The sequence below is a fragment of the Saccopteryx leptura genome, chromosome 9 (genome assembly GCF_036850995.1).
Source record: "Saccopteryx leptura isolate mSacLep1 chromosome 9, mSacLep1_pri_phased_curated, whole genome shotgun sequence".
Lineage (NCBI taxonomy): Eukaryota > Metazoa > Chordata > Mammalia > Chiroptera > Emballonuridae > Saccopteryx > Saccopteryx leptura.
In genome coordinates this window covers 69,567,335-69,590,978 of record NC_089511.1, presented here as the reverse complement: position 1 = coordinate 69,590,978, position 23,644 = coordinate 69,567,335, and the positions used below count along the sequence as shown (strand labels likewise).

General features: G+C 41.7%; 1 protein-coding gene across 3 annotated transcripts in view; it reads right to left on the bottom strand.

Annotated features, from left to right (window-relative positions):
* Positions 1 to 23,644, bottom strand: part of TET1 (tet methylcytosine dioxygenase 1) — a 169,359-nt gene that overhangs the window by 102,550 nt on the left and 43,165 nt on the right. For 2 of the 3 annotated variants that reach the window (XM_066348947.1, XM_066348948.1), the window contains exon 3: positions 6,705 to 6,758. In XM_066348947.1, the coding sequence (XP_066205044.1) occupies positions 6,705 to 6,758 (54 nt within the window). Of the gene's footprint in view, positions 1 to 6,704; positions 6,759 to 7,288; positions 7,396 to 23,644 lie in introns of those variants that run through there. The other variant, XM_066348949.1, reaches the window with a different exon arrangement.

Below are 23,644 nucleotides of genomic sequence, written 5' to 3'. Positions count from 1 at the left end.
TTCGAAACCCTGGGCTTGCCTGGTCAAGGCACATATGGGAGTTGATGCTTCCAGCTCCTCCCCCCTTCTCTCTCTCTGTCTCTCCTCTCTCTCTCTCTCTCTCTCTCTGTCTCTCCCTCTCCTCTCTAAAATGAATAAATAAATAAAATTTAAAAAAAAAGTTAAAAAAAAAAGAAAATTTAAAAAAAAAGAAAGAAAGAGGTGCCCCTTCCGGAAGTGCGGCAGGGGCCAGATAAATGGCCTCAGGGGGCGGCAGCCCGCAGGCCGTAGTTTGGGGACCCCTGTTGTAAATCATGGAATGTTCCATTATAACCAGGATTCAGAAATTTTACCAATGATTTCTTATACTACTTCAGACAAAGTTGTAGATAAATGTGCAGAGAGCCTGACCAGGCTGTGGTGCAGTGGATAGAGTGTCAAACTGGGGCCGCAGAGGACCCAGGTTAGAAACCCCGAGGTTTCCGGCTTGAGCATGGGCTTATCTGGTTTGAGCAAAGATCACCAGCTTGAGCCCAAGGTCGCTGGCTTCACTTGATCTACTGTAGCCCCCTCCCAATCTAGACACATATAATAAAGCAATCAATGAACAGCTGAGGTGCCAAAACAAAGAACTGATGCTTCTCATCTCCCTCCCTTCCTATCTGTCTGTCCCTCTCTCTCTGTTGCTGTCACCAAAAAAAATGTACAGATAAAAATCTTTAGTAACTGTTATTTTCCATTTTTTTTAGTTTTATGGGTTTTAAAAATATACAAGGTAACTCAGTGGTAATTAATTTGGTACTTTTAAATCAGCACTGATTCTCAAAGATACCAAGTAAATTTCCCTAAATGGTGTTTTCCCTTTCTTAGCACTATTTTTTTTCAATGCATAGACATACCACTATTTGTAATTTTTCCATTTTTTAAATTGATGTAAATTAAAGAGAGAGGAGGGGAAGAGGAAAGGGAGAAAGAGAGAAAGATCAATTTGTTGTTCCAGTTATTTATGCATTCATTGGTTGCCCCTTGTATGTGCCCTGACCAAGGATCGAACAGTAACCTTGGCATATCAGGACAACAACAAGAACTTATCCACTTGTCTTTAATTTTTTTTGCCTTTTTTTTTTTTCAGCATCATTAAGTTTCCCTGAAGGCAGAAATGGCTGTAGCCCCAGTATTTAGTATGTGCTAAGAATACATTTAATGAATGTAAATAATAATGAACAGAAATGACATTTATTAAGCATATACTATGTGCCAGGCATGATGGTAGCACTAAATATTTTGAAAGTCACTATGTCATACAAATCCAGAACCATGTAAGAATATGATCACTGTATGATTCAATTCTCCTTTTAAAATGTATTTCAAAAAGACATATAAGCAGTGGTGGGATTCAGCCAGTTCACATGGGTTCAGTAGAACTGATACCTAATTTTTGGTTGAGTTAGGCAAACTGGTTGTTAAAAATGGCCCTTGTAATCAAGGTTCTCTCTAAGGTGGGCACCGGGGCAGCTGCCCAATGTGGAAATCAGACAGCCAATGATACTTGGTTAAAAGCAAAGAAAATTGCAAGTGAGAACACCAATCAAGAAGCAATATGGAACTATCTCAAATAACAATTTTATTGGTTTTTGTCAGGTATTATTTAATATTTTTTCATTAATATTTTTAAATTGTGCCTTATCACGTAATCTAGTTTTATATAATTCTTTTATTGTTCTTATTTAAGTATTAAATGCATGAAACAATAAACTACCTTTCAGTATATTGGGGTTTTTTATACTTAAAAGGGTCATTAGGGCAGAGAACCAGTTAAGTTGTTGAATCTCACCAGTGCACATAAGTATGCCGTGTCTGTTCTCGTTAGGTGAAACGTACACCTTACGTTTCCCGCCGCCCATCACTGCAACACCCCTTGCTCTCCTGTCTCACCACCACCAGGAAGGAAGGGAGCCCGCGGCCGGGCTGCCAGTGCACAAGCCAGCACGATGACCACTTTGTTTCTTTTTTTTTTCTTTTCTAAATCATCTGTAGACAGTTTCCTGGTTTCATACCTACTGATATTTCTTTATATTTGTTCAGTAAGTCTTCCAAATACTACTTTAAAGGTAATATATAACCAAAAAGCTAGAAAATGTCCCTTACCAGCCTAGGAAGAGGATCTAATTACAAAATATATGAAAGAGGTCTCCTCTCCGGGATGCCCACACTTTTTATTTTGAAATGATTTTAGATTTACAGATTAGTTGCAAAAATACTATAGAGTACCATATACTTCATCCAGCCTCATCTGATGTTACCTTCTCATATAAGCATGGTTCTAGCACTATTTCTGACCCTACCATACTGCTCCTATGGTCAGGAAGTGATGCTGAATATGTTGTTTGTCCTCCTGGATCTACACTACACCTTCTATACCTTCTACACGCCAGAGAAGGCTGACCAAGGTTTATTTCACCAGTGAGCTACCTTTCCTTTTCATTTCATATTGGGATCAACCAATGAAAACAGCAGGAAACTAGAGGGCAGGGTATTGATTTCCATACCTGCCACTCTATGACTTTTAGTTTGCAGGAAAATCCATCTAACAATGGACCACAACAAAAGCCTCTACTCCCTCTATTCAGCTACAACTCTTCTACTTGGCTTCACTTTCCCAATCCCTTGACCCTTCATGCCTAGGAGTGGTGCTTATCTCTGATAGCATTAGACCCATCATTTTTCCATGTCAGCCCACATCATTCAAACAATCCTGTTATTAAATTTTCTTCTAGGTCCTGGCCGGTTGTCTCAGTGGTACAGCGTTGGCCCACCATGTGCCTGTCCCGGGTTCAATTCCCAATCAGAGTACACAGGAAAAGGGACCAACTACTTCTCCACCCCTTCCCTCTCTCATTTCTCTTTCTCTCTCTCTCTCTCTCTCTCTCTCTCTCTCTTTCTCTCTCTCTCTCTCTCTCTCTCTCTCTCTCTTCCCCTGCTGCAACCATGGCTGGATTGGAGCGAGTTGGCCACCGGGTGCTGAGAAAGGTTCCAGGGCTTCCGCCTCAGGCACTAGGAAAAGCTTGATTGCTGACCAAAGGAGCAAGCCCCAGATAGGCAGAGCATGGCTTCATAGGGGGCTTGCCGGGTGGATTCTGGTCAGGGCACCAGCAGGAGTCTGTCTCTGCCTCCCCTTCTCTCACTTAATAAGAAAAAAAATTATTTTCCTCAATACCCCCAATTGACTGTTCAATCTTGTTTTCTCTAGGGACAAAGACTGACAACCTAACCACAGTGATATTATCTCTAATTGACTTTCTCTAAAGGAATATTTCCTTCTGCCTCAACAAATAAAGTAACCAAGTGAAGTTCCAAACTCACAAGTCCAATTTCAAGAATCAAGGCCTGAAATTATATCACACCTTTACTTCATTCAAGGGTTGTGGAAAGAATTATAGCACAGCTACCAAGCTGCCATCTTTATCTGAAAATAACTTTAGTGATCATTAATAAGGATGGAGTGGGAACCTGGTCCTATAGCACCAGTGGAGACAGAAGTTTATGCTGACCTGCCACCTCAACCCCTTAATCACTGGATTCCCAGAAACTGTCATTTCTAGTAGAGGAAAACAGTCTTTCTAGTCAGAAATTTGAAATCACTATTTATAGTTTTACATTTTGAATTATAGTAAAATGAATAGAGCTTATCAATATAGATAATAAATTGTTCAAAGATGAAAGGTGTGAGACACACCAGGCAAGTTCAGCCCACAACTGGACTTGATATTTATTAGTTAGCAAGTTCAGAGTTGGATGGGACAAGCTTCAATTCTATAACTAATCGATCCAACTACTTCCTAATAGATGATTAGGATGAAAGTTAGTCAAGATACCTATAGCATCTACCCTGAAAAGAGTAAAGGACCCAGTATATTTGAAAATCTAAGAGGCTAGAGTCAAAGGAAGCAGACTAGTTTTCCAGTACAATGCCAAAGGCAAAGAGAAAATTTTAAAAGGAGACCAAGCCATAACCTGTCGATCCTGTCACTGACCCCCAGGGCAGCAGCCAGCTGCTTATTAAGTCCTTACCCACAAAACTTTAAACTAAAAACTGTTCCATTTCTCCCTCTCCTTTCCAAACTGTGTAATTAGTTTGCTCAACATACTCCTTCAGGATTACATAATATTCTATATTTGCTCTAACTGTATTTTACACAATCAAGTTAAAATCTCAAAGTATTTTGGTATTTTCTCTATAAAGCAGAGAAACAAAGCTTTCTTTCTTTCTTTTTTCTGTGATAGACACAGAGAGAGAGACAGAAAAAGGGACAGATAGGGACAGACAGACAGGAAGGGAGAGAGATGAAAAGCATCAGTTCTTTGTTGCGGCACCTTAGTTGCTCATTGATTGCTTTCTCATATGTGCCTTGACCACGGGGCTACCACAGTGACCCCATGCTCAAGCCAGCAACCTCGGGGTTTCGAACCTGGGTCCTCTACATCCCAGTTCAACACTCTATCCACTGTGCCACCGCCTGGTCAGGTGAAACAAAGCTTTCTTAGAAAAATAAAAAATATGAAGCCCAACAGAATATTAAATAAAATATTTTTAGCCTAACCAGACAGTGGCGCAGTGAATAGAGCATCAGCCTGGGACGCTGAGGACCCAGGTTCAAAATTCTAAGGTCACTGGCTTGAGTGTGGGATCAGAGACATGACCCCATGGTCTCTGGCTTGAGCCAAAAGGTTACAGGCTTGAAGTCCAAGGTCACTGGCTTGAGTAAGGGTTCACTGGCTCTGCTGGAGTCCCTTGGTCAAGGCTAGTACGAAAAAGCAATCAATGAACAACTAAAGTGCCGCAACTATGAGTTGATGCTTCGCATCCTTCTCCCTTTCTGTTTGTCTTTCTCCCTAAAATAAATAAGTAAGTAAGTAAATAAATAAATAAACATAAAATCTTTTTAAATGCCAACATCTGGGGAAAAAATGTTTTCCCTTTTATAGTATTCCTCCACTCTTGTGTTGTACAACAACTGATAAATATATATAGAAGAAAGTGATCAAGAATTCAGTGACACGTGAAATCCAACCACCCACAGGGACTTATTTTTTAAAAAAAGTCAGAGTCCACTCCCATAATTCAAAAAAGCAACACACAGCATATTTATTTCTGAAATTTATTTCAGGTGACAAGACACCCACAAACTAACAAAATAAACACAAAATTAAATAGTACCCTCAAAGCCCAATTCTATTTCCTAGCAAACGCGGATAATTTAAGCTACCAAGCTTAGTCTCTATTAGTGTGTCCATGTTGTCTATCCCTGCATCTTATGCCCTCATCTCTGCTTCCCACAAATTTGAGTCATTTATAATAGCAAGACTGAAACTACTTCTCCTTAAAGATTTTTTTAGACAAAACACCTAAGTAGGGTTTTTGATGATATATTTCTATAGTTGTGAGGGGAGGGAAAGGTAACATGGGTTAGGTAGACCAATATGCAGGGAAAAATAAAATTTTAATTTATCTTTAAAAATAACTAGTATTCTATTTGTCCAGACAAAATGAAATTAATGCCAAGCAATTTTATTCATTTATAATGCCTAGCACACTGTTGACTGTGGTAAATACTAAATAAATACTTGCTGGTTGGTGAAAAATGTACATGGCAATGCTGTGTACACACAGGAAACAGAAACTCGAGGTAATTAGACAGATTAGAAAGCAATGCAAGGTTTGGTTCTCCATGTCAATAACATTTTGAAGATACACACTGGGAAACAAGTGAAATAAAAATTTGCCACATTCATAGTCCAACATGTTGTTCCTCTTTTAATGTTAAAACTTTATTTGCAAAAGAAAAGCTATGATTAGGTTAAAATAATTTGAATTATAGGTACACAATGTAATTTTAAAGACCAGCAGTTTTATTGCTTAATATGTCTTCTTGAATTAAAAAGGTTGCTTGCTCAGGTTGCTTGCATTTATAATAGCAATATACCACTTGAAACCTTTAACACATAAACATTTATTTGCTAGGCTGAAGCTAGTCTCTAACTTTTAGCAATACTATATATGTTTTTAAATTAACCCTTTTAAATACTGTACAAAACTCATAACACAAATTATTAGCTTATACCCAAATCAGGTTACTACTAAATATTCATTAAGCAAACTACAGAAAATTAAGAATATACATATTCCTACAACTCTATGAATGTCAAAATTAAAGATGGTATAATGAGAATTTGGGATTAAGCAGTAATAATTTGACTGTAAGATCTCAATGGCTTACACATTTTAAGTTGAACTAAAATCTCTAAGGATCTTTTCTTCAGAAAGAGAAACCACACATTTTGAAATGGTATGTAATGGAAAGTCTATTAAAATCATAAAGGATCATAGCTGTCAACTTCAAATAGTGTCTTTTTTCTCAAGAGCTTAAGTTTACACATTGGTGCAACACCACAAATGCAGATGCTACAAAGAAAAATTTTATTCACAACACTTTCCATATGAACTTTTCCTTCTACAGATTTGTGTGCATTTGAAAATAAAGGATGCTAATATGCACATTATGCAGCACATCAATAATAAAAAAATACTTTATTTAAGTGAAAATTCATTCACTGAAAATCTGGGAAAATTCACATCCACTGAACTCCAAATTTACCCCTAAGTGACAGAAAAATACTATATGAAATGGATAAAATTAAATATGATTTAATCAATAGCTGATTACCTTTACAACTTTGGGCTTCTTTTCCCTCGGGGGCCTCTTGTTTTCCTTTATAACCTAAAAAAAATCAAATTGCAAAATGAGCCTGTTTAAGAAAAAAAATTAACTCCCACCCCCAAAAATTTTTTGGCTATTTTTCTATAAAACTACTTATACCACTTAAAATCATCCATATGTTTGCTAAGCAGAACCTAAAGAGGTTATGTAAAATGTATACTTTAAAAGTCACTGAAAAAAAAGCCTTGCATAAAGATGAAGTAGGGAAATACCCTTTTTTCCCCTTAAAGTCTGTCTTAATTAGCCTCTGCATTCTTCACAGCGAAGCCCACGAGGTAGCCATCTTGCTTGCTTCTGCAGAGGAAGCCTCTACAGTGGAACAGTTCTGCAAACTGCTTTTTGGTATTATTATCATGGTGTTTAAAGGCAGCCCTGGCCTGCCAGCACTGTAGACGTGCTGGGCATGCCTTTTGCAAAAACAGCCCCACAAAGAGTGCAGCCAATGGCAATGCAGAGCTTAGCAACTCCAAAGTGATCTTCTCTGCCTAGCCTTCCTAGACAAAGGATCTCCTGTGCAGCTCTGCTCTCACCACAGGACACAGGCAGCCACAAGCTGCGACATGGAGTTCGCGGCAGAGGATCTGGTCGTGAAGAATTCACAGGAGGCTTCAGCAAAAACAATGCACACAAATCCCCCAGGTCTCCACCACTGGATCGGTGGCAGAGTCTCCCTGATTAGTAACCTCTTGGTGGCTCCGAGGGCAGGTCTGCAGTGGTGGTGGAGGGGGGGTTACTGCACGGCCCTGCCTCCAATATACAGAAGATATAACTGAGCTGAGCGGGGGCATTGGGGCTTCCTGAAACTCTGGAAGGTATTGTGCATTTTTACTTTATAAGGCAAGGCTAAATATTGGCGATATTGAAGGCAGGGAGGTTATGTGAGGACAGTGTAAGCTCAGCTGTTGGGCTGAGTGTCTCATTCCTCCGGAACCACACCTCTTTGCAGCAGGCGCTTTGCCCAGAAACACAGCAATTTGATTTCTGTCAATAAATGTCCAATGACAAAGGCAGATTAAAAAAATAAATAAAACCACTTAAAAGGAAAAAGACAGGATGAGGACAAGGAGAGGGGAGAGGAGTTTTCAAAATACATTTGCCACTCTGTGTGGCTGGAGAGAAAAGCTTTCTCTCTCTTGCTCTGGACATTTCTGGTGACCTTCATTTCCCAGAAAAATAAAATTCTCCCTCATTCCTTTGGGACAAAGAAACACCTTTGGCTCCTCTGCCTCCCATGATCATCAGCTATCACTGAGCATCCCTCTGTAAAGATGCTAAGTGGGTTAGCCCCACATGAAGCCTGTCTGCACAAAAGGCTGATGGTCAGAGAACTACCCACTTCCCAGGGACGGAGACCTGAGCCAGAGGTGGAACAAGCAGTAACCTACACTCACACACCTGGACTGCCCCCATTCCCAGTGCGTGGTAGGTGCCGGGAGAACTGGGCACCATAGTTGGAATTAGGCACATCCTGAGAATGGCAGAGCCAGTGGAGTTTAGCCCCCTCTCTCCCCATAGCAATCTGGCCATTCAATAGTGGCAGTAGAGTAAGAATCAGTCAAGCTGCTATGAGCCGGGAAGTCCCAAGGTCACTGCCAAACTTGAGTGCAGAAGCCAGTCACAGTCCCAAAGCAGCCACCTTGACAGCTGCACAGATCTTAGGAAGACAGCCTCAGCTGCATCCCCACAGGACCAGACTTTCAGCAGTGCATCTGAAGGCCTCCTTCGCTGCTCAGCCAAAGATGGGTTTTCCACTTGCAGCTGGATTCAGAACAGATTCTTTTTTTTTTTTTTAAGATTTTATTTATTCATTTTAGAAGGAAGACAGAGAGAGAGAGAGAAGGGGGAGGAGCAGGAAGCATCAACTCCCATACGTGCCTTGACCAGGCAAGCCCAGGGTTCCGAACCGGCAACCTCAGCGTTCCAGGTCGATGCCCCATCCACTGCGCCACCACAGGTCAGGCAGAACAGATTCTTATGACCAGAAATTTGGAGGGCCAGAAGGCCTGTATTTCATCACCTTTGATTCCTAGCCTTTCGGTTTACCACAAAATCATGCTTTCCATATTGGAATAAGAACGCCAACATGCACCGTTTTTCCATTTTAAACTATCTTTCTCTCACACACCCACCCTCAAAATTGTCAACAAATGGAAGGAGGAAGGCCTAGCTAAGATGCCTCAGGAGAAAGCATCATCCTGACAAACCGAGGCTGAAGGTTCTACACCCAGTCAGGGCACACATGAGAATCAATGAGTACACAACTAAATGGATCAACTAATTAGAACAGCAAGTTGATGCTTCTCTCCTTTCCCTCCCTTCTTCTTTCTCTTTCAACTTAATGAAAAAATTCAAACATTTAAAAAATGTTAAGAAAGAAGCTAGCTTATTTGAAGCAAAACCAGTGGATTTTGATCTAACCACATTTACCAGAATAACTTCAAGCACACAGAGCCCACACTTAGAAGTTCTCTGCGGCGAATGAGACAACAATGACCTAGGTAGAAAAACAGGATCCAACACAAGTTTTGAAAATGGGTACAATCCGGGTCGCTGGACTGAGTGGGGGATTGTCTACAGGATTCCAAAACACTCCGGCTTGAACATTCTTGGGACACTAGCTCAGCCCCGGTCAAGGCACTTACGAGAAACAACTAATGCACAACTAAAGTGAAAGCAACTTCAGTTGGTGCTTCTCACCCTCTTCCTTCCTGTCTTTTTCACTCTTTCTCTAAAAAAAAAAAAAGATTAAAAGACAGTGAGTGCAAGATATTTTCTTAAAAATAGGTGCACACCTTATATTTCTTTGAAAATCTGTGGCAAAATATCATAAATTTGCCATTTTAACCATATTTAAGTGTACAATTTAGTACCATAAGTGCATGCACAATGTTGTACAACTACCACCACTCTCCATTAACAGAACCTTTTCATCATCCCAGACACTGGCCTGTTAAACAATAACTCTTAATTTCTCTTCTCCTAGTCATTGATAACTAATATTCTACTTTTCATCTCTAAATATCTGCCTGTTCTAGGTACCTCAAATAAGGGGTACCACACAATATTTATCCTTTTATGTCTAGCTTATTTCGTTTAGCATAATGTTTTGCAGTTTCATCCATACTGTAAGATGTATCAGAATTTAAATCCTTTTCGCCCTGGCCAGTTGGCTCAGCGGTAGAGCGTCGGCCTAGCATGCGGAGGACCCGGGTTCGATTCCTGGCCAGGGCACACAGGAGAAGTGCCCATTTGCTTCTCCACCCCTCCGCCGCGCTTTCCTCTCTGTCTCTCTCTTCCCCTCCTGCAGCCAAGGCTCCATTGGAGCAAAGATGGCCCGGGCGCTGGGGATGGCTCCTTGGCCTCTGCCTCAGGCGCTAGAGTGGCTCTGGTCGCAACATGGTGACGCCCAGGATGGGCAGAGCATCGCCCCCTGGTGGGCAGAGCGTCGCCCCATGGTGGGCGTGCCGGGTGGATCCAGGTCGGGCGCATGCGGGAGTCTGTCTGACTGTCTCTCCCTGTTTCCAGCTTCAGAAAAATGAAAAAAAAAACAAAAACAAAAACAAACAAACAAACAAAAAAAAAGAATTTAAATCCTTTTCAAGGCTGAATGAAATTACATTGTGTGTATATATACAATATTTTACTTATCCATTCTTTTTCTCTTTTCTTTTCTCTTTTTAGCAAGTGAAAGAGAGAGAGGGGGTTGGAGGGATAGACAGACAGGAAGAGAGAGAGATAAGAAGCATAAATTTTTCATTGTGGCACCTTGTTATTCATTGATTACTTTTTCATATGTGCCTTGACCAAGGGGCTCCAGCAGAGCGAGTGACCTCTTGCTCTAGCTAGCTAGTGACCTTTGGGCTCAAGACAGAGAGAGACCATAGAGTTATGTCTATGGTTCTGTGCTCAAGTCAGGTGAGCCCACACTCAAGCTGTTGACCTCGTTACTTCGAACCTGGGTTCTCAGCACCTGGGCAAACGCTCCATACACTATGCCAATGCCTGGTCATGCTCCTGCACTTCAAAGTCTGAACTTTTTCTTTAAAGATTTTATTTATTGATTTTAGAATGAGGAGAGAGAAGGAAGAGTGAGGGGGTGTGGAGTGGGAAGCATCAACTCTAGTTGCTTCTCATATGTGCCTTGATTGGGCAAGCCAGAGTTTCAAATGGGTGACTTCAGCTTTCCAGGTCAGCACTTTATCCATTGCACCATCGAAGGCCAGGTGCATCATTCTTTTATTATTATTATTATTGATTTTCTAAATTATCTTTATTAGTTTATTTTTATTTATTTATTTATTTAGTGAGAGAGAGAGAGGGACAGACAGACAGGAAAGGAGAGAGATGAGAAGCATCAACTCCGATTTGCAGCACCTTAGTTGTTTACTGATTGCTTTCTCATATGTGCCTTAACCAGGGGGACCCAGCCAAGCCACTGACCCTTTGTTCAAGCAAGAGACCTTGGGATCAAGCCAGCGACCATGTTGTCATGTCTATGATCCCACACTCAAGCCCACAACCGCGCAACTCAAGCTGGCAACCATGGGGATTCAGACCCGGGTCCTCAGCATCCCGGGCCAAGGTCCTATTCACTGTGCCACTGCCTGTCAGGTTTTTTTATTGATTTTGAGAGAAAGAGAGAAGACAGAGTAAGAAGCAATAATTCGTAGTTGCTTCACGTTGCATATTCACTGAATGCTCAAGCTAGAACAGTGACCCCTTGCTCAAGCCAGTGACTTTGGGCTCAAGCCATTGACCTTGGGATCATGAAAATGACCCATGCGCAAGCCAGATTAGTCTGCACTCAAGACAGCGACCTCGTGGTTTGGAACCTGGGACCTCCTGCATTCCAGGTGGATGCTCTATTCACTGCACCACCACCAGTCAGTCAAAAGAATTTATCCATTCTTTTGTTGTACATTTGAGATGTTCACACTTTTTAGCTATTGTAAAATATTACTATGAAAATGGGTGTACAAGTATTTATTTGAGTCCATGATTTTAATTCTTTTGAGTTGACATATCTCTGGGAATTGAATTGCTGGATCATAATTTTCTTAAATTTTTTGAGAAACAGCCAAACCATTTTCTATAACAGCTACATCATTGTACATGCCCATCACTAATGCACAAAAGTTTAGCCCTGCATTTCTTGAAGTGCTTTGCATTTCAATTACAGATTATGCTTACCCCTCCAATATTTAAATATATATATATATTATAGCATTTTAGAAGAATCAACATTTTTACAGGTTCATTGCTCAACATTTAGTAGAGGCCATGATATATTAAGATATAGTTACATATTTACCTGACCAAACAGTGGTACAGTGGATAGAGCATCAAATAGAGGACCCAGGTTTGAATCCCAAGACCAACAGCTTAGTGCAGCCTCATCCAGCTTGAGTGCAGAGTTGCTGGCTTGATCAGGGGATCAGACATAACCCCGAAGGTCACTGGCTTGAGCCCAATGTTGCTGGCTTGAGCAAGGGGTCAGACGCTCTGCTGGAGCCCCCAGGTCAAGACACAATGAGAAAGCAATCAATGAAAAACTAAGGTGTTGCAACAAAGAATTGATGCTTCTCATCTCTCTCCCTTTCTGCCTGTCTCTCTCTCTGTCCCTGACTTTTGCTAAAAATAAAATAAAAAGATATACTTACAAATTTAAAATCAATCTATTGCCTACATGACCCATATATTTGCCTCAATAGAATAAAATAAAACGAGGCTTAGAGTGTTAGATGTAAGGATATTCACATTGGTGAGAAGTTCATGTTTTAAAACCCCATTGGACAATCATTTTCACTGCATGGAATACTCATAAAGCCATACAACATTGGCCTTAGCAACCTAAGCAAACATCGAAGGTCTGTGTGAAGTGTACCATAAAAAGAATTAATAAATAAACCCAAAATTCATCCTAGTTAAATATGAGGCTAATGAAAGTGACCAGAGTTAAGATTAACTCCAAATATCCAACTGATACACCAGAAGAGCTGCACTTGTTTGAACATAGAACAGATTGGTAACCTCTATTGGTTGTGACCATCTACTCTGAATCTTATACTTAAAGGCTTGACACACCAAGGTTGCAAGTTCAATTCCCCAAGTCAGATCATCTCCCCCCAAAACACACACACACACACACACACATTTATATTTTTTAAATTAAAAAAATAAAATAAAATAAATAAAATAAAGGAATTGAAGAAAAAGATCTGACAGTCTCAGCTCAAGGTTTACATGACAGTGTACTTTGATGGAGAGAATTATAGTAGCAGAGAAACAGAAGGTCATGAGAGCCACTCTCATATTATTTGAGTAAAGTGCATACAACTAGATGCTCTTCCAAGGAAGACAAATTAGAGAAACTTAGAAACCTTGTGTTATACTCCTACTTATTCAGAACTTATTTTCTTCCTTTAAATCTATTTGTTTTGCCTGACCAGGTGGTACTACATTGAATAGAGCGTCGAACTGGGATGCAGAGGACCCAGGATCGAAACCTCAAGGTTACTGACTTGAGCACAAGGTCATCTGCTTTGAGCATAGCTCACCAGCTTGAACTGAAGGTCACTGGCTTCAGTAAGGGGTTACTCAGTCTGCTGTAGTCCCCCAGGTCAAGGCACATATGAGAAAGCAATCAATGAACAACTAAGGTACTGCAATGAAGAATTTATGCTTCTCATTTCTCTCCCTTACAGTCTGTCTGCCCTCTCTCTGTCTCTCTGTCTCTGTCACAAAAATACATACATACATACATACATAAATCTATTTATTTTCTTCATAAATGTTGATGGTTATTAAACTGCATGAGTTTATATTCAATTTTGCAATAACACAAGTGTATTAGTTTTCTTAAATTATTACAAAATTAGCCTGCCCAGGAGGTAGCGCAGTAGATAGAGCATCAGACTGGAACACAGAAGACTCGGGAGCAAAACCCTGAGGTCGCTGGCTTAAGCACAGTCTCCTCCATGTTGAGTGTAGGCTCACCAACTTGAGCAATGAGTCGCTGGCTTGAGTATGGGATCATACACATAACCCCATGGTCACTGGCTTGAGCCCAAGGTCGTTGGTTTGAGCAAGGACTCACTCTTTCTGCTGAAACCCCCTGGACACATATGAGAAAGCAGTCAATGAACAACTAAGGTGCCACAACAAAGAATTGCTGCTTCCCATCTCTTTCCCTTCCTGTCTTTCTATCCCTATCTGTCTTTCTCTCTGTCAAAAAAAAAGTATTATAAAACTATATCTTTTATCTTAAAAATTACACGATAACAGAACTAAAAAAAAAAATCAGAAAAAATTTAGTCTAAGGCCCTGGCCGGTTGGCTCAGCGGTAGAGCGTCGGCCTGGCGTGCGAGGGACCCGGGTTCGATTTCCGGCCAGGGCACATAGGAGAAACGCCCATTTGCTTCTCCACCCCACCCTCTCCTTCCTCTCTGTCTCTCTCTTCCCCTGCCGCAGCCAAGGCTCCATTGGAGCAAAGATGGCCCGGGCACTGGGGATGGCTCCTTGGCCTCTGCCCCAGGCGCTAGAGTGGCTCTGGTAGCGGCAGAGCAACACCCCGGAGGGGCAGAGCATCGCCCCCTGCTGGGCACAGCTTCGCCCCTGGTGGGCGTGCCGGGTGGATCCCGGTCGGGCGCATGCGGGAGTCTGGCTGTCTCTCCCGGTTTCCAGCTTCAGAAAAATACAGGGGGAAAAAAAAAGAAAAAAAAAAAATTTAGTCTAACTTCTACTTTACTTCACAGATAAACTAAGTTCAAAGAGGTAAAATTACTGATAATTTTTGTGTAGCTGGAGCTACACAGAAAGTTAGAAGTTCACCTGAACCTAATACTAACCATCTAGGCTGCTCTCTCTGCAACTCTTCATTTTCAATACCCAACAGTAGACATTTGTAAATATCCCAAAATAGCTTCAGAAAAATACTAAATAAATAAATAAATAAATAAATAAATAAATAAATAAATAAATATCCCAAAATAATTTTAAAAGAAATGTCTTCAAGGGGGACACTTTGCAAAGTATATGATTGTCTAATTACTATGCTGTAGACCTGAAATTAATACAAATAAAATTAAATGTAAACTGTAACTCAAACAAATTTTTGCCCTGGCTGGTTTGCACAGTGGTACAGTGTCCACCTGGCATGTGGATGTCCTGGGTTCAATTCCCAGTCTGGGCATACAGGAGAAGCAATCATCTGCTTCTCTACCCCTCCCTACCTCACTTCTCTCTCTGTCCCTCTTCCTCTCTCCTACTCTTGCAGCCATGGTTAGATTGGACAAGTTGGCCCCAGGCACTGAGGATGGCTCCAGGGCCTCTGCGTTAGGTGCTAAGAAGAGCTTAATTGCTGAGTAATAGAGCAATGCCCCAGATGAGCAGAGCATTGCTCCCTTGTGGGCTTGTGGGGTGGATCCCAGTTGTGGCGCAAGTGAGAGTCTGTCTCTGTCTCACCTCCTCTCACTGAATAAAAGAGAAAAAGAAAAAAACTTTAGGCCCTGGCCTGTTGACTCAGCGATAGAGCATCGGCCAGGCATGTAGAAGTCCTGGGTCAACTCCCGGCCAGGGCACACAGAAAAAGAGCCCTTCTGCTTCTCCACTCTTCCCCCTCTTCTTTCTCTCTGTTTCTCTTTTCCCCTCCCACAGCCAAGGCTCCATTGGAGCAAAGTTGGCCTGGGTGTTGAGGATGGCTCCATGGCCTCTGCCTCAGGTGCTAGAATGGCTCCGGTTGCAGTGGAGTAACACCATAAATGGCAGAGCATCACCCCCTGGTGGGCACATGTGGGAGTCTGTCTCTCTGCCACCCCGCTTCTCATTTCAGAAAAATACACACAAACACACACACACACACACACACACAATTTAATTTTAAAAATTGAAATGTCTTCATTTCTAGGATTGAAATAGTTCAGATTTCTAGAAGAGAGGCATTTTATTTTATTTTTTTTTTTAAGAGAGGCATTTTAAATCAACATTAACATTACATTAGGTATGCTTTCTGAAAAATATACTTTGTGCCTTCAGAGATAAATTTATAAATAATTTTTAAATTTGACTTCTTTTTCTAAGCACAAGCAATTCCGTATCCACAAAAAAACTAGCCATACAAACACTACCTAGGAGGAGTCTTCTAAATTCATCTCAAGTTCCTCAAAATTGACAACTCTACAGCACAAAATCCTTTCAATATTAGCCACACTTTCCCATGAAATCCTTCTATGTTTCTCTTCGAGTGTAATGTTGGGGGAAGGATCATAGGTTTTACAGTGATAAATGCATAAAGATATTCAAAGTATCATCTTTTATAAATTTCTGATCAATAAAATTAAGGAAAAGATGGCTCACACTTTTTACCACTCCAATGCAGATCTTAAAGGTAATTTGGGTTATTTCTTATGTGACAGAGGGACCTGGAAGACTAACACTGGAGATATTCCTAGGTGATTGGGTCAAGCAATAATAGTCCGGGTATATGTTGCTGATCCCATTCACAGCCTTTCTCTGGCTTCCCACCCCCATTTCCTTCCCTGAGGCTTATCTACAGTAGCCCTTTCTTCCTTCTAAGGGGCCAGGTCTACTATTAATATCCACCCTATTCCTTCTAGCAGTCCCGCTTACTGCTGGTAAAAAAAAATAACTGCTCTTCAGTAGCAAGAATTAAGGAACAACTGAAAGATGATCTTCAACACTTGCCAAGTGAGAATCACTGACAATGAGGTGAAACACAAACAATGCCAGAGACTACTGGGGCTGAAATATCACTTTTCCCTGATGGAATTTAGAAGACTCTCTCTCGATAGTGTTTGTATTGCTAGTTTCTAGTGGGTACAGAATTGCTTATGCTTGCCTGACTAGACGGTGGAGCAGTGGATAGAGCAGGGGTCCCCAAACTACCGGCCGCGGGCCACATGCGGCCCCCTGAGGCTATTTATCCGGCCCCGCCGCACTTCCAGAAGGGGCACCTCTTTCCTTGGTGGTCAGTGAGAGGAGCATAGTTCCCATTGAAATACTGGTCAGTTTGTTGATTTAAATTTACTTGTTCTTTATTTTAAATATTGTATTTGTTCCCATTTTGTTTTTTTACTTTAAAATAAGATATGTGCAGTGTGCATAGGGATTTGTTCATAGTTTTTTTTATAGTCCGGCCCTCCAACAGTCTGAGGGACAGTGAACTGGCCCCCTGTGTAAAAAGTTTGGGGACCCCTGGGATAGAGTGTCAGACTGGGATGCGGAAGGACCCAGGTTGGAGACCCCGAGGTTGCCAGCTTGAGCGCGGGCTCATCTGGTTTGAGCAAAAGCTCACCAGCTTGGACCCAAGGTTGCTGGCTCGAGCAAGGGGTTACTTGGTCTGCTGATGGCCCACGGCCAAGGAACATATGAGAAAGCAATCAATGAACAACTAAAGTGTGGCCAGGAAAAACTGATGACTGATGCTTCTCATCTCTCACTGTTCCTGTCTGTCTGTTTCTATGTATCCCTCTCTCTGACTCTCTCTCTGTCTCTGTTAAAAATAAATAAATCAATAAAAATACACTTACACATTTAAAAAAAAGAGAATTGCTTATGCTTAGCAAGAGTAGAATTTTGAAATTATTCATAAATTTATCTCTGAAGGGACAGGCCTACTCTCTCTATTCGAGTAGAGAGCCATTAATTTGGACTGAGATATCCAGTAACAGCATCTATGGGTTTGTGTAGAAACAAATTACAAAGGATGCTGCTATATAGAACCTCCCCCCTTTTCTGAATGATGTATTAGAAGTTTGCTTCTTATTATTGCTAGTCTGTCCTGGTATTTTTTTTTTTTTTTGGTATTTTTCTGAAGTTGGAAATGGGGAGGCAGTCAGACAGACTCCCGCATGCGCCCGACCGGGATCCACCTGGCATGCCCACCAGGGGGCGATGCTCTGCCCATCTGGGGTGTTGCTCTGCTGCAACCAGAGCCATTCTAGCACCTGAGGCAGAGGCCTCAGCGTCGGGACCAACTTTGCTCCAATGGAGCCTCGGCTGTGGGAGGAGAAGAGAGAGACAGAGAAGAAGGAGAGGGAAAGGGTGGAGAAGCAGATGGGCGCTTCTCCTTGTGTGCCCTGGCCGGGAATCGAACCTGGGACTCCTGCACGCCAGGCCGATGCTCTACCACTGAGCCAACCGGCCAGGGCGAGTGTCCTGGTATTTTATAATCAATATTTCTTTTTACAGTGAGTTCTGTATTTTCAAGTTACTTCTCTCTGTTATTTATGCTATAATATTGCTAGATAAACTTAGGAGATTTTATAATGATTGTACCCTCAGCTCTTGGATAATCTAATTATTTCATCATAAAAATGTATTGTTTAACTGAGAAGCTCAAAACATACTGCTCACAAGCCTGACCAGGCAGTGGCACAGTGGATAGAGTGTCGGACTGGGATGCGGAGGACCCAGGTTTGAGACCCGGAGGTCGCCAGCTTGTGCGCGGGCTCATCTGGTTTGAGCAAAAGCTCACCAGCTTGAGCCCAAGGTCGCTGGCTCGAGCAAGGAGTTACTCGGTCTGCTATAGCCCCACAGTCAAGGCACATATGAGAAAGCAATCAACAAACAACTAACAGGGATCAGGAAACTTTTTGGCTGAGAGAGCCATGAACGCCGCATATTTTAAAATGTAATTCCGTGAAAGCCATACAACCGTGTACGTTAGGCATTATCCAATAAAAATTTGGTGTTGTTCTGGAGGACAGCTGTGATTGGCTCCAGCCACCCGCAACCATGAACATGAGCAGTAGGAAATGAATGGATTGTAATACATGAGAACGTTTTATATTTTTAACATTATTATTTTTTTTATCAAAGATTTGTCTGTGAGCCAGATGCAGCCATCAAAAGAGCCACATTTGGCTTGCAAGCCAGAGGTTCCTGACCCCTGACTAAGGTGTCACAACAAAAAACTGATGATTGATGCTTCTCATTTCTCTCCAATCCTGTCTGTCTGTCCCTATCTATCTCTCTCTCTCTGACTCTCACTGTCTCTGTAAAAAAAAAAAAAAAAAAGGAAAAAGAAAAATTAGGAGATATTTCAAAATGAATGTGAAGCAATAAAAAAAGAAACATTTGATTTTTCTTTTTGTTAAACAAAAACACCAGAAAAGCAAATGACAAGTCAAAGGAAGTTGTTGGATTATGCAAATGAGATGCAAAACCAACTTTTATTTCATTGGTGAAAACACACTATACAAAAGGCTGAAAGACCTGGAGTATCTGCAGGTTCCCTGATCCCCTAATTTTTGTGAGCACTGTATTTGACCCATACAACTTCTTTCTAAGAAAGTTAGATCTAGATATCTCCTAAGTTTAACAAAATTAAACTTATTGGACAAACCTTAAAAGACTCCACATCCAAAAATGTTTCCCTTAAAATGTTAATACATTTCTTTACAATGAACTTCCCCCACTTAATAATCAAAACCCTTACAACAACTTAATAAATGTTGAGCACCTCCTACATACCAACATAATGCTGGGCCTGTCCTTGGAACCCACCATCTCAGGATAGACAGAAACAAGCAATCATGATGTGGTACAGAACAAAGATGAGCTCAGAAAGCTACACTGGACAGAGGTGGTTTCCAAGAGAAAGTGATTATTTCCACTGAAACCTGAAGATGGGTAAGTAAAGAGTTGGTATAATACATATATATATATATATATTTGGAGAGACAGAGAAAGGTATGTGTCCAAGACTGAATTAACATGTACAAGGACACTAGGAGCATATGGCTACTGAAAATCACACTCCAGTGTGGCTGTGCAGGAGGCAACTGGGAGAAAAATATATAAATGGATATGTTACCACTAGATAATGAGGCTGGTTCATTGAGAATGCATATGAAGACATATAATCAGCCTTTACTTCCATCCTTTCATTTTCATGATTGATCCCTTCAAAACCAACAATGATGCACCTGCTAAGCTGGTCATCACAAATATCAGCTATCTTTTCAAGAGAAAAACTAAGGAGAGGTGATAAGATTGTCGTAGGGCTCAAACTCTTGCTTTCAAGCTAGAAAACACTCTTGTATAACTAAATATCCTATTCAGAGGACAGCCTTATTTTGAGAACGAATGTTATTAGATGTTTTTGTTAAGATGGCCTGACCTGTGTGTGGTGGCACAGTGGATAAAATGTCGATCTGGAACATTGAGGTCCCCAGTTCAAAGCCCTCGGCTTGCTCAGTCAAGCCACATACAGTAAGCAACTACTACGAGTTGATGCTTCCCTCACTCTTTCTCTCTCTCTCTCTCTCTCCTCTCTAAAAATCAATTTAAAAAAAATGACATTAAGCCTGACCAGGAGGTGGCACAGTGTGGATAGAGCATTAGCCTGGTACATGGAAGACCCAGGTTTGAAACCCAGAGGTTGCCAGCTTGAGCATAGAGTTACCAACTTGAGTGAGGGATCATAGACATGACCCCATGGTCGATGGCTTAAACCCAAAGGTCATTGGCTTGAGCCCAAAGTTGCTGACTTGAGCAAGGGGTCACTAGCTTGAGCAAGGGGTCACTGGCTCTGCTGGAGCCCACAGGTCAAGGCACATATGAGAAAGCAATCAACGAACAACTAAGATGCCTCAAGTATGAGCTGATGTTTCTCATCTCTCTCCCTTATTGTCTGTCTGTCTTTCTCTCTCTCTCTCTCACTTAAAAAGAAAGAAAACCCCCAAATCAGTTTGATTTACTTGACTTCCAAATACTTATTAAATCTGGAGTATTAGCTCAATGTTTAAAATTAAATAAATGAATGGTTGTTGCTGTTTTTACTAGATATTTATAAATTGTGAATTGACCTTTTCCTTGCCTATCACATCAGCTCCTTCAAGCACATCATATTAGAATAAGTCAAACTGCATTCACTAACAATGTAATTAAGGTTTGGTTTTTGTTTGTTTGTTTGTTTTTTGTATTTTTCTGAAGCTGGAAACGGGGAGAGACAGTCAGACAGACTCCCGCGTGCGTCTGACCGGGATCCACCCGGCACGCCCACCAGGGGGCGATGCTCTGCCCCTCCGGGGCGTCGCTCTGTCGTGACCAGAGCCACTCCAGCGCCTGGGGCAGAGGCCAAGGAGCCAGCCCCAGCGCCCAGGCCATCTTTGCTCCAATGGAGCTTCGCTGCGGGAGGGGAAGAGAGAGACAGAGAGGAAGGAGAGGGGGAGGGGTGGAGAAGCAGATGGGCGCTTCTCCTGTGTGCCCTGGCCGGGAATCGAACCCGGGACTTCTGCACACCAGGCCGACGCTCTACCACTGAGCCAACCGGCCAGGGCTGTAATGAAGTTTTTAACTTTATGAACATATATCCATAATTTTACAGGGCTACTTTTGCTAATCATCATCATAAAGTATTAGTGGGTTTTGGGAGGATGAAGCATCACCATATCCAACAATTCTCTTAATCACTAACTATGCATGTGATAAAATAAAATGAATTACTTTAGATGCTTGAAAAAGTATTATTTCCTTCTGGCCTATTCACCATTACATATTATATAATATAAAAATATCTCTGCAAGATCAGTATGTTCCTGGTGATATCCAAATGCCAATAATGCTATTAACTATGGAACTTTGAGCAAGTCAACCACCTGCAGACTTGGTGAGGAACAATGCTGCCATTAGGGCGTAATGCTCTCTAAGAACTTCAAAAAGTATGTGGTATGGCACCTGACTTCCGGGTAGTTATTGCAGCAACAGAGAATCATCACTGTCACTAACTGAGAAAACTTTGTACAAATACACAATGTAAGCAATTAAAACTCATTTAATATAAAAATTGGAGGTATTCAAGCACATAATATTTTAGGACACTGAAACCTCTCCCAGATAAATATAGTATTAACAAGATTTCTGCTTGAGTTGGGGCATGATAATTTCACCATACCACAACACAATTATACATTTATTAGTTAAAAAGAGCCTGATCTGCCTGACCAGGCGGTGGCGCAGTGGATAGAGCGACGGACTGGGATGCCGAGGACCCAGGTTCGAGACCCCGAGGTTGCCAGCTTGAGCGTGGGCTCATCTGGTTTAACCAAAAGATCACCAGCTTGGACCCAAGGTTGCTGGCTCGAGCAAGGGGTTACTTGGTCTGCTGAAGGCCCACGGTCAAGGCACATATGAGAAAGCAATCAATGAACAACTAAGGTGCAATGAAAAACTAATGATTGATGCTTCTCATCTCTCCGTTTCTGTCTGTTTGTCCCTCTCTCTGTCTCTGCAAAAAAAAAAAAAAAAAAAAGAGCCTGACCTGTGGTGGCACAGTGGATAAAGCATTGACCTGGACAGCTGAGGTTGCCAGTTTGAAACCCAGGGCTTACCTGGTCAAGGCACATACAGGAAGAAATTACTTTGAGTTGACACTTCCTGCTTCTCCCTCCTCTTTCTCTGTCTTCTCTCTCCTCTCTCTAAAAATTAATACTTTAAAAAAGGGAGGGGGCCTGACCAAGCGGTGGCGCGGTGGATAGAGCATTGACCTGAGATGCAGAGGACCCAGGTTTGAAACCCAGAAGTCGCCAACTTGAGTGCGGGCTCATTTGCTTGAGCAAGCACGGGCTCATAGACATGACACCATGGTCACTGGCTTGAAGCCCAAGGTTGCTGGTTAGCAAAAAGGGTCACGGGTTCCAACAGAACCCCGCCCCTGCCCCCTCCTCCCCTGTCAAGAAAATATAAGAAAGCAATCAGTGAAAAACAAAAGTGCTACAAGTTGATGCTTCTCATCTCTTTCCCTTCCTGTTTGTCTATCCCTCTCTCTCCCACTCTCTCATTTAAAAAAAAAGAATATAAAACTTTTACTTCCAGTGATAAAAGTAATAATTTGCAACAACCCTCCTGCTAAAGACAATTAGAAACGCTACACAAAATATAAAAACATCTTGGAGGTAGGTTTAGGAGAGTGAAAAATTACCAGACCAGGATTCAAGAGAGGTAAAGATGTTTTAAGTAAAAGTTTTAAATGGAGGGGAAAAGTTAAAAAGATAAAGAGGAATGTAAACTTGAAATTATAATATAGAAGCAATGAGATTGGCATACTCAAAAGTGTTTAAATATTTAATTCATTTTTTAAATGAACCTATAAAATTCTTAGACATCTCTTTCCAAGTTCTCCATGTCTGAAAGATAGCAACAATAACCTTAGCATGACCATCCTCAGCCAGTCTCCCTCCTGGTCCCACACCTCTCCATTCTCCAGGTTCCACATATTTTGCTGCTGCCCCACTTGAGAGACATGGTGGTTAAAATGAGCACATATCGCCTGACCTGTGGTGGCGCAGTGGATAAAGCGTTGACCTGGAAATGCTGAGGTTGCCGGTTCGAAACCCTGGGCTTGCCTGGTCAAGGCACATATGAGAGTTGATGCTTCCAGCTCCTCCCCCCTTCTTTCTCTCTGTCTCTCTCTCTCTCCTCTCTAAAAATGAATAAATAAATTAAAAAAAAAAAAATGAGCACATATCCAAGCTAAGGGTTCTAATCTCAGATCAGTTGTGTGATCTTAGTTGGTTACTTAGCATCTCTAAGCCTTAGTGTTTTACTTTACACATAGGGGAAAGAATATACATGTCATAGGATTGTTGAAAAGATTCAAGTGAGCCTTGGCCAGATAACTGAATTGGTAGAGAGTCATGAGAAAGTGCAGAGGTTGCTGGTTCAAGTCCTGGTCAGGGCACATACAGGAGTACATCAATGTTCCCGTCTCTCTCTCCCTGCTCTCTCCCTTCTTTTCTCTCTCCTTAAAATCAATAGGCCCTGGCCAGTTGGCTCAGCGGTAGAGCGTCGGCCTGGCGTGCGGGGGACCTGGGTTCGATTCCCGGCCAGGGCACACAGGAGAAGCGCCCATTTGCTTCTCCACC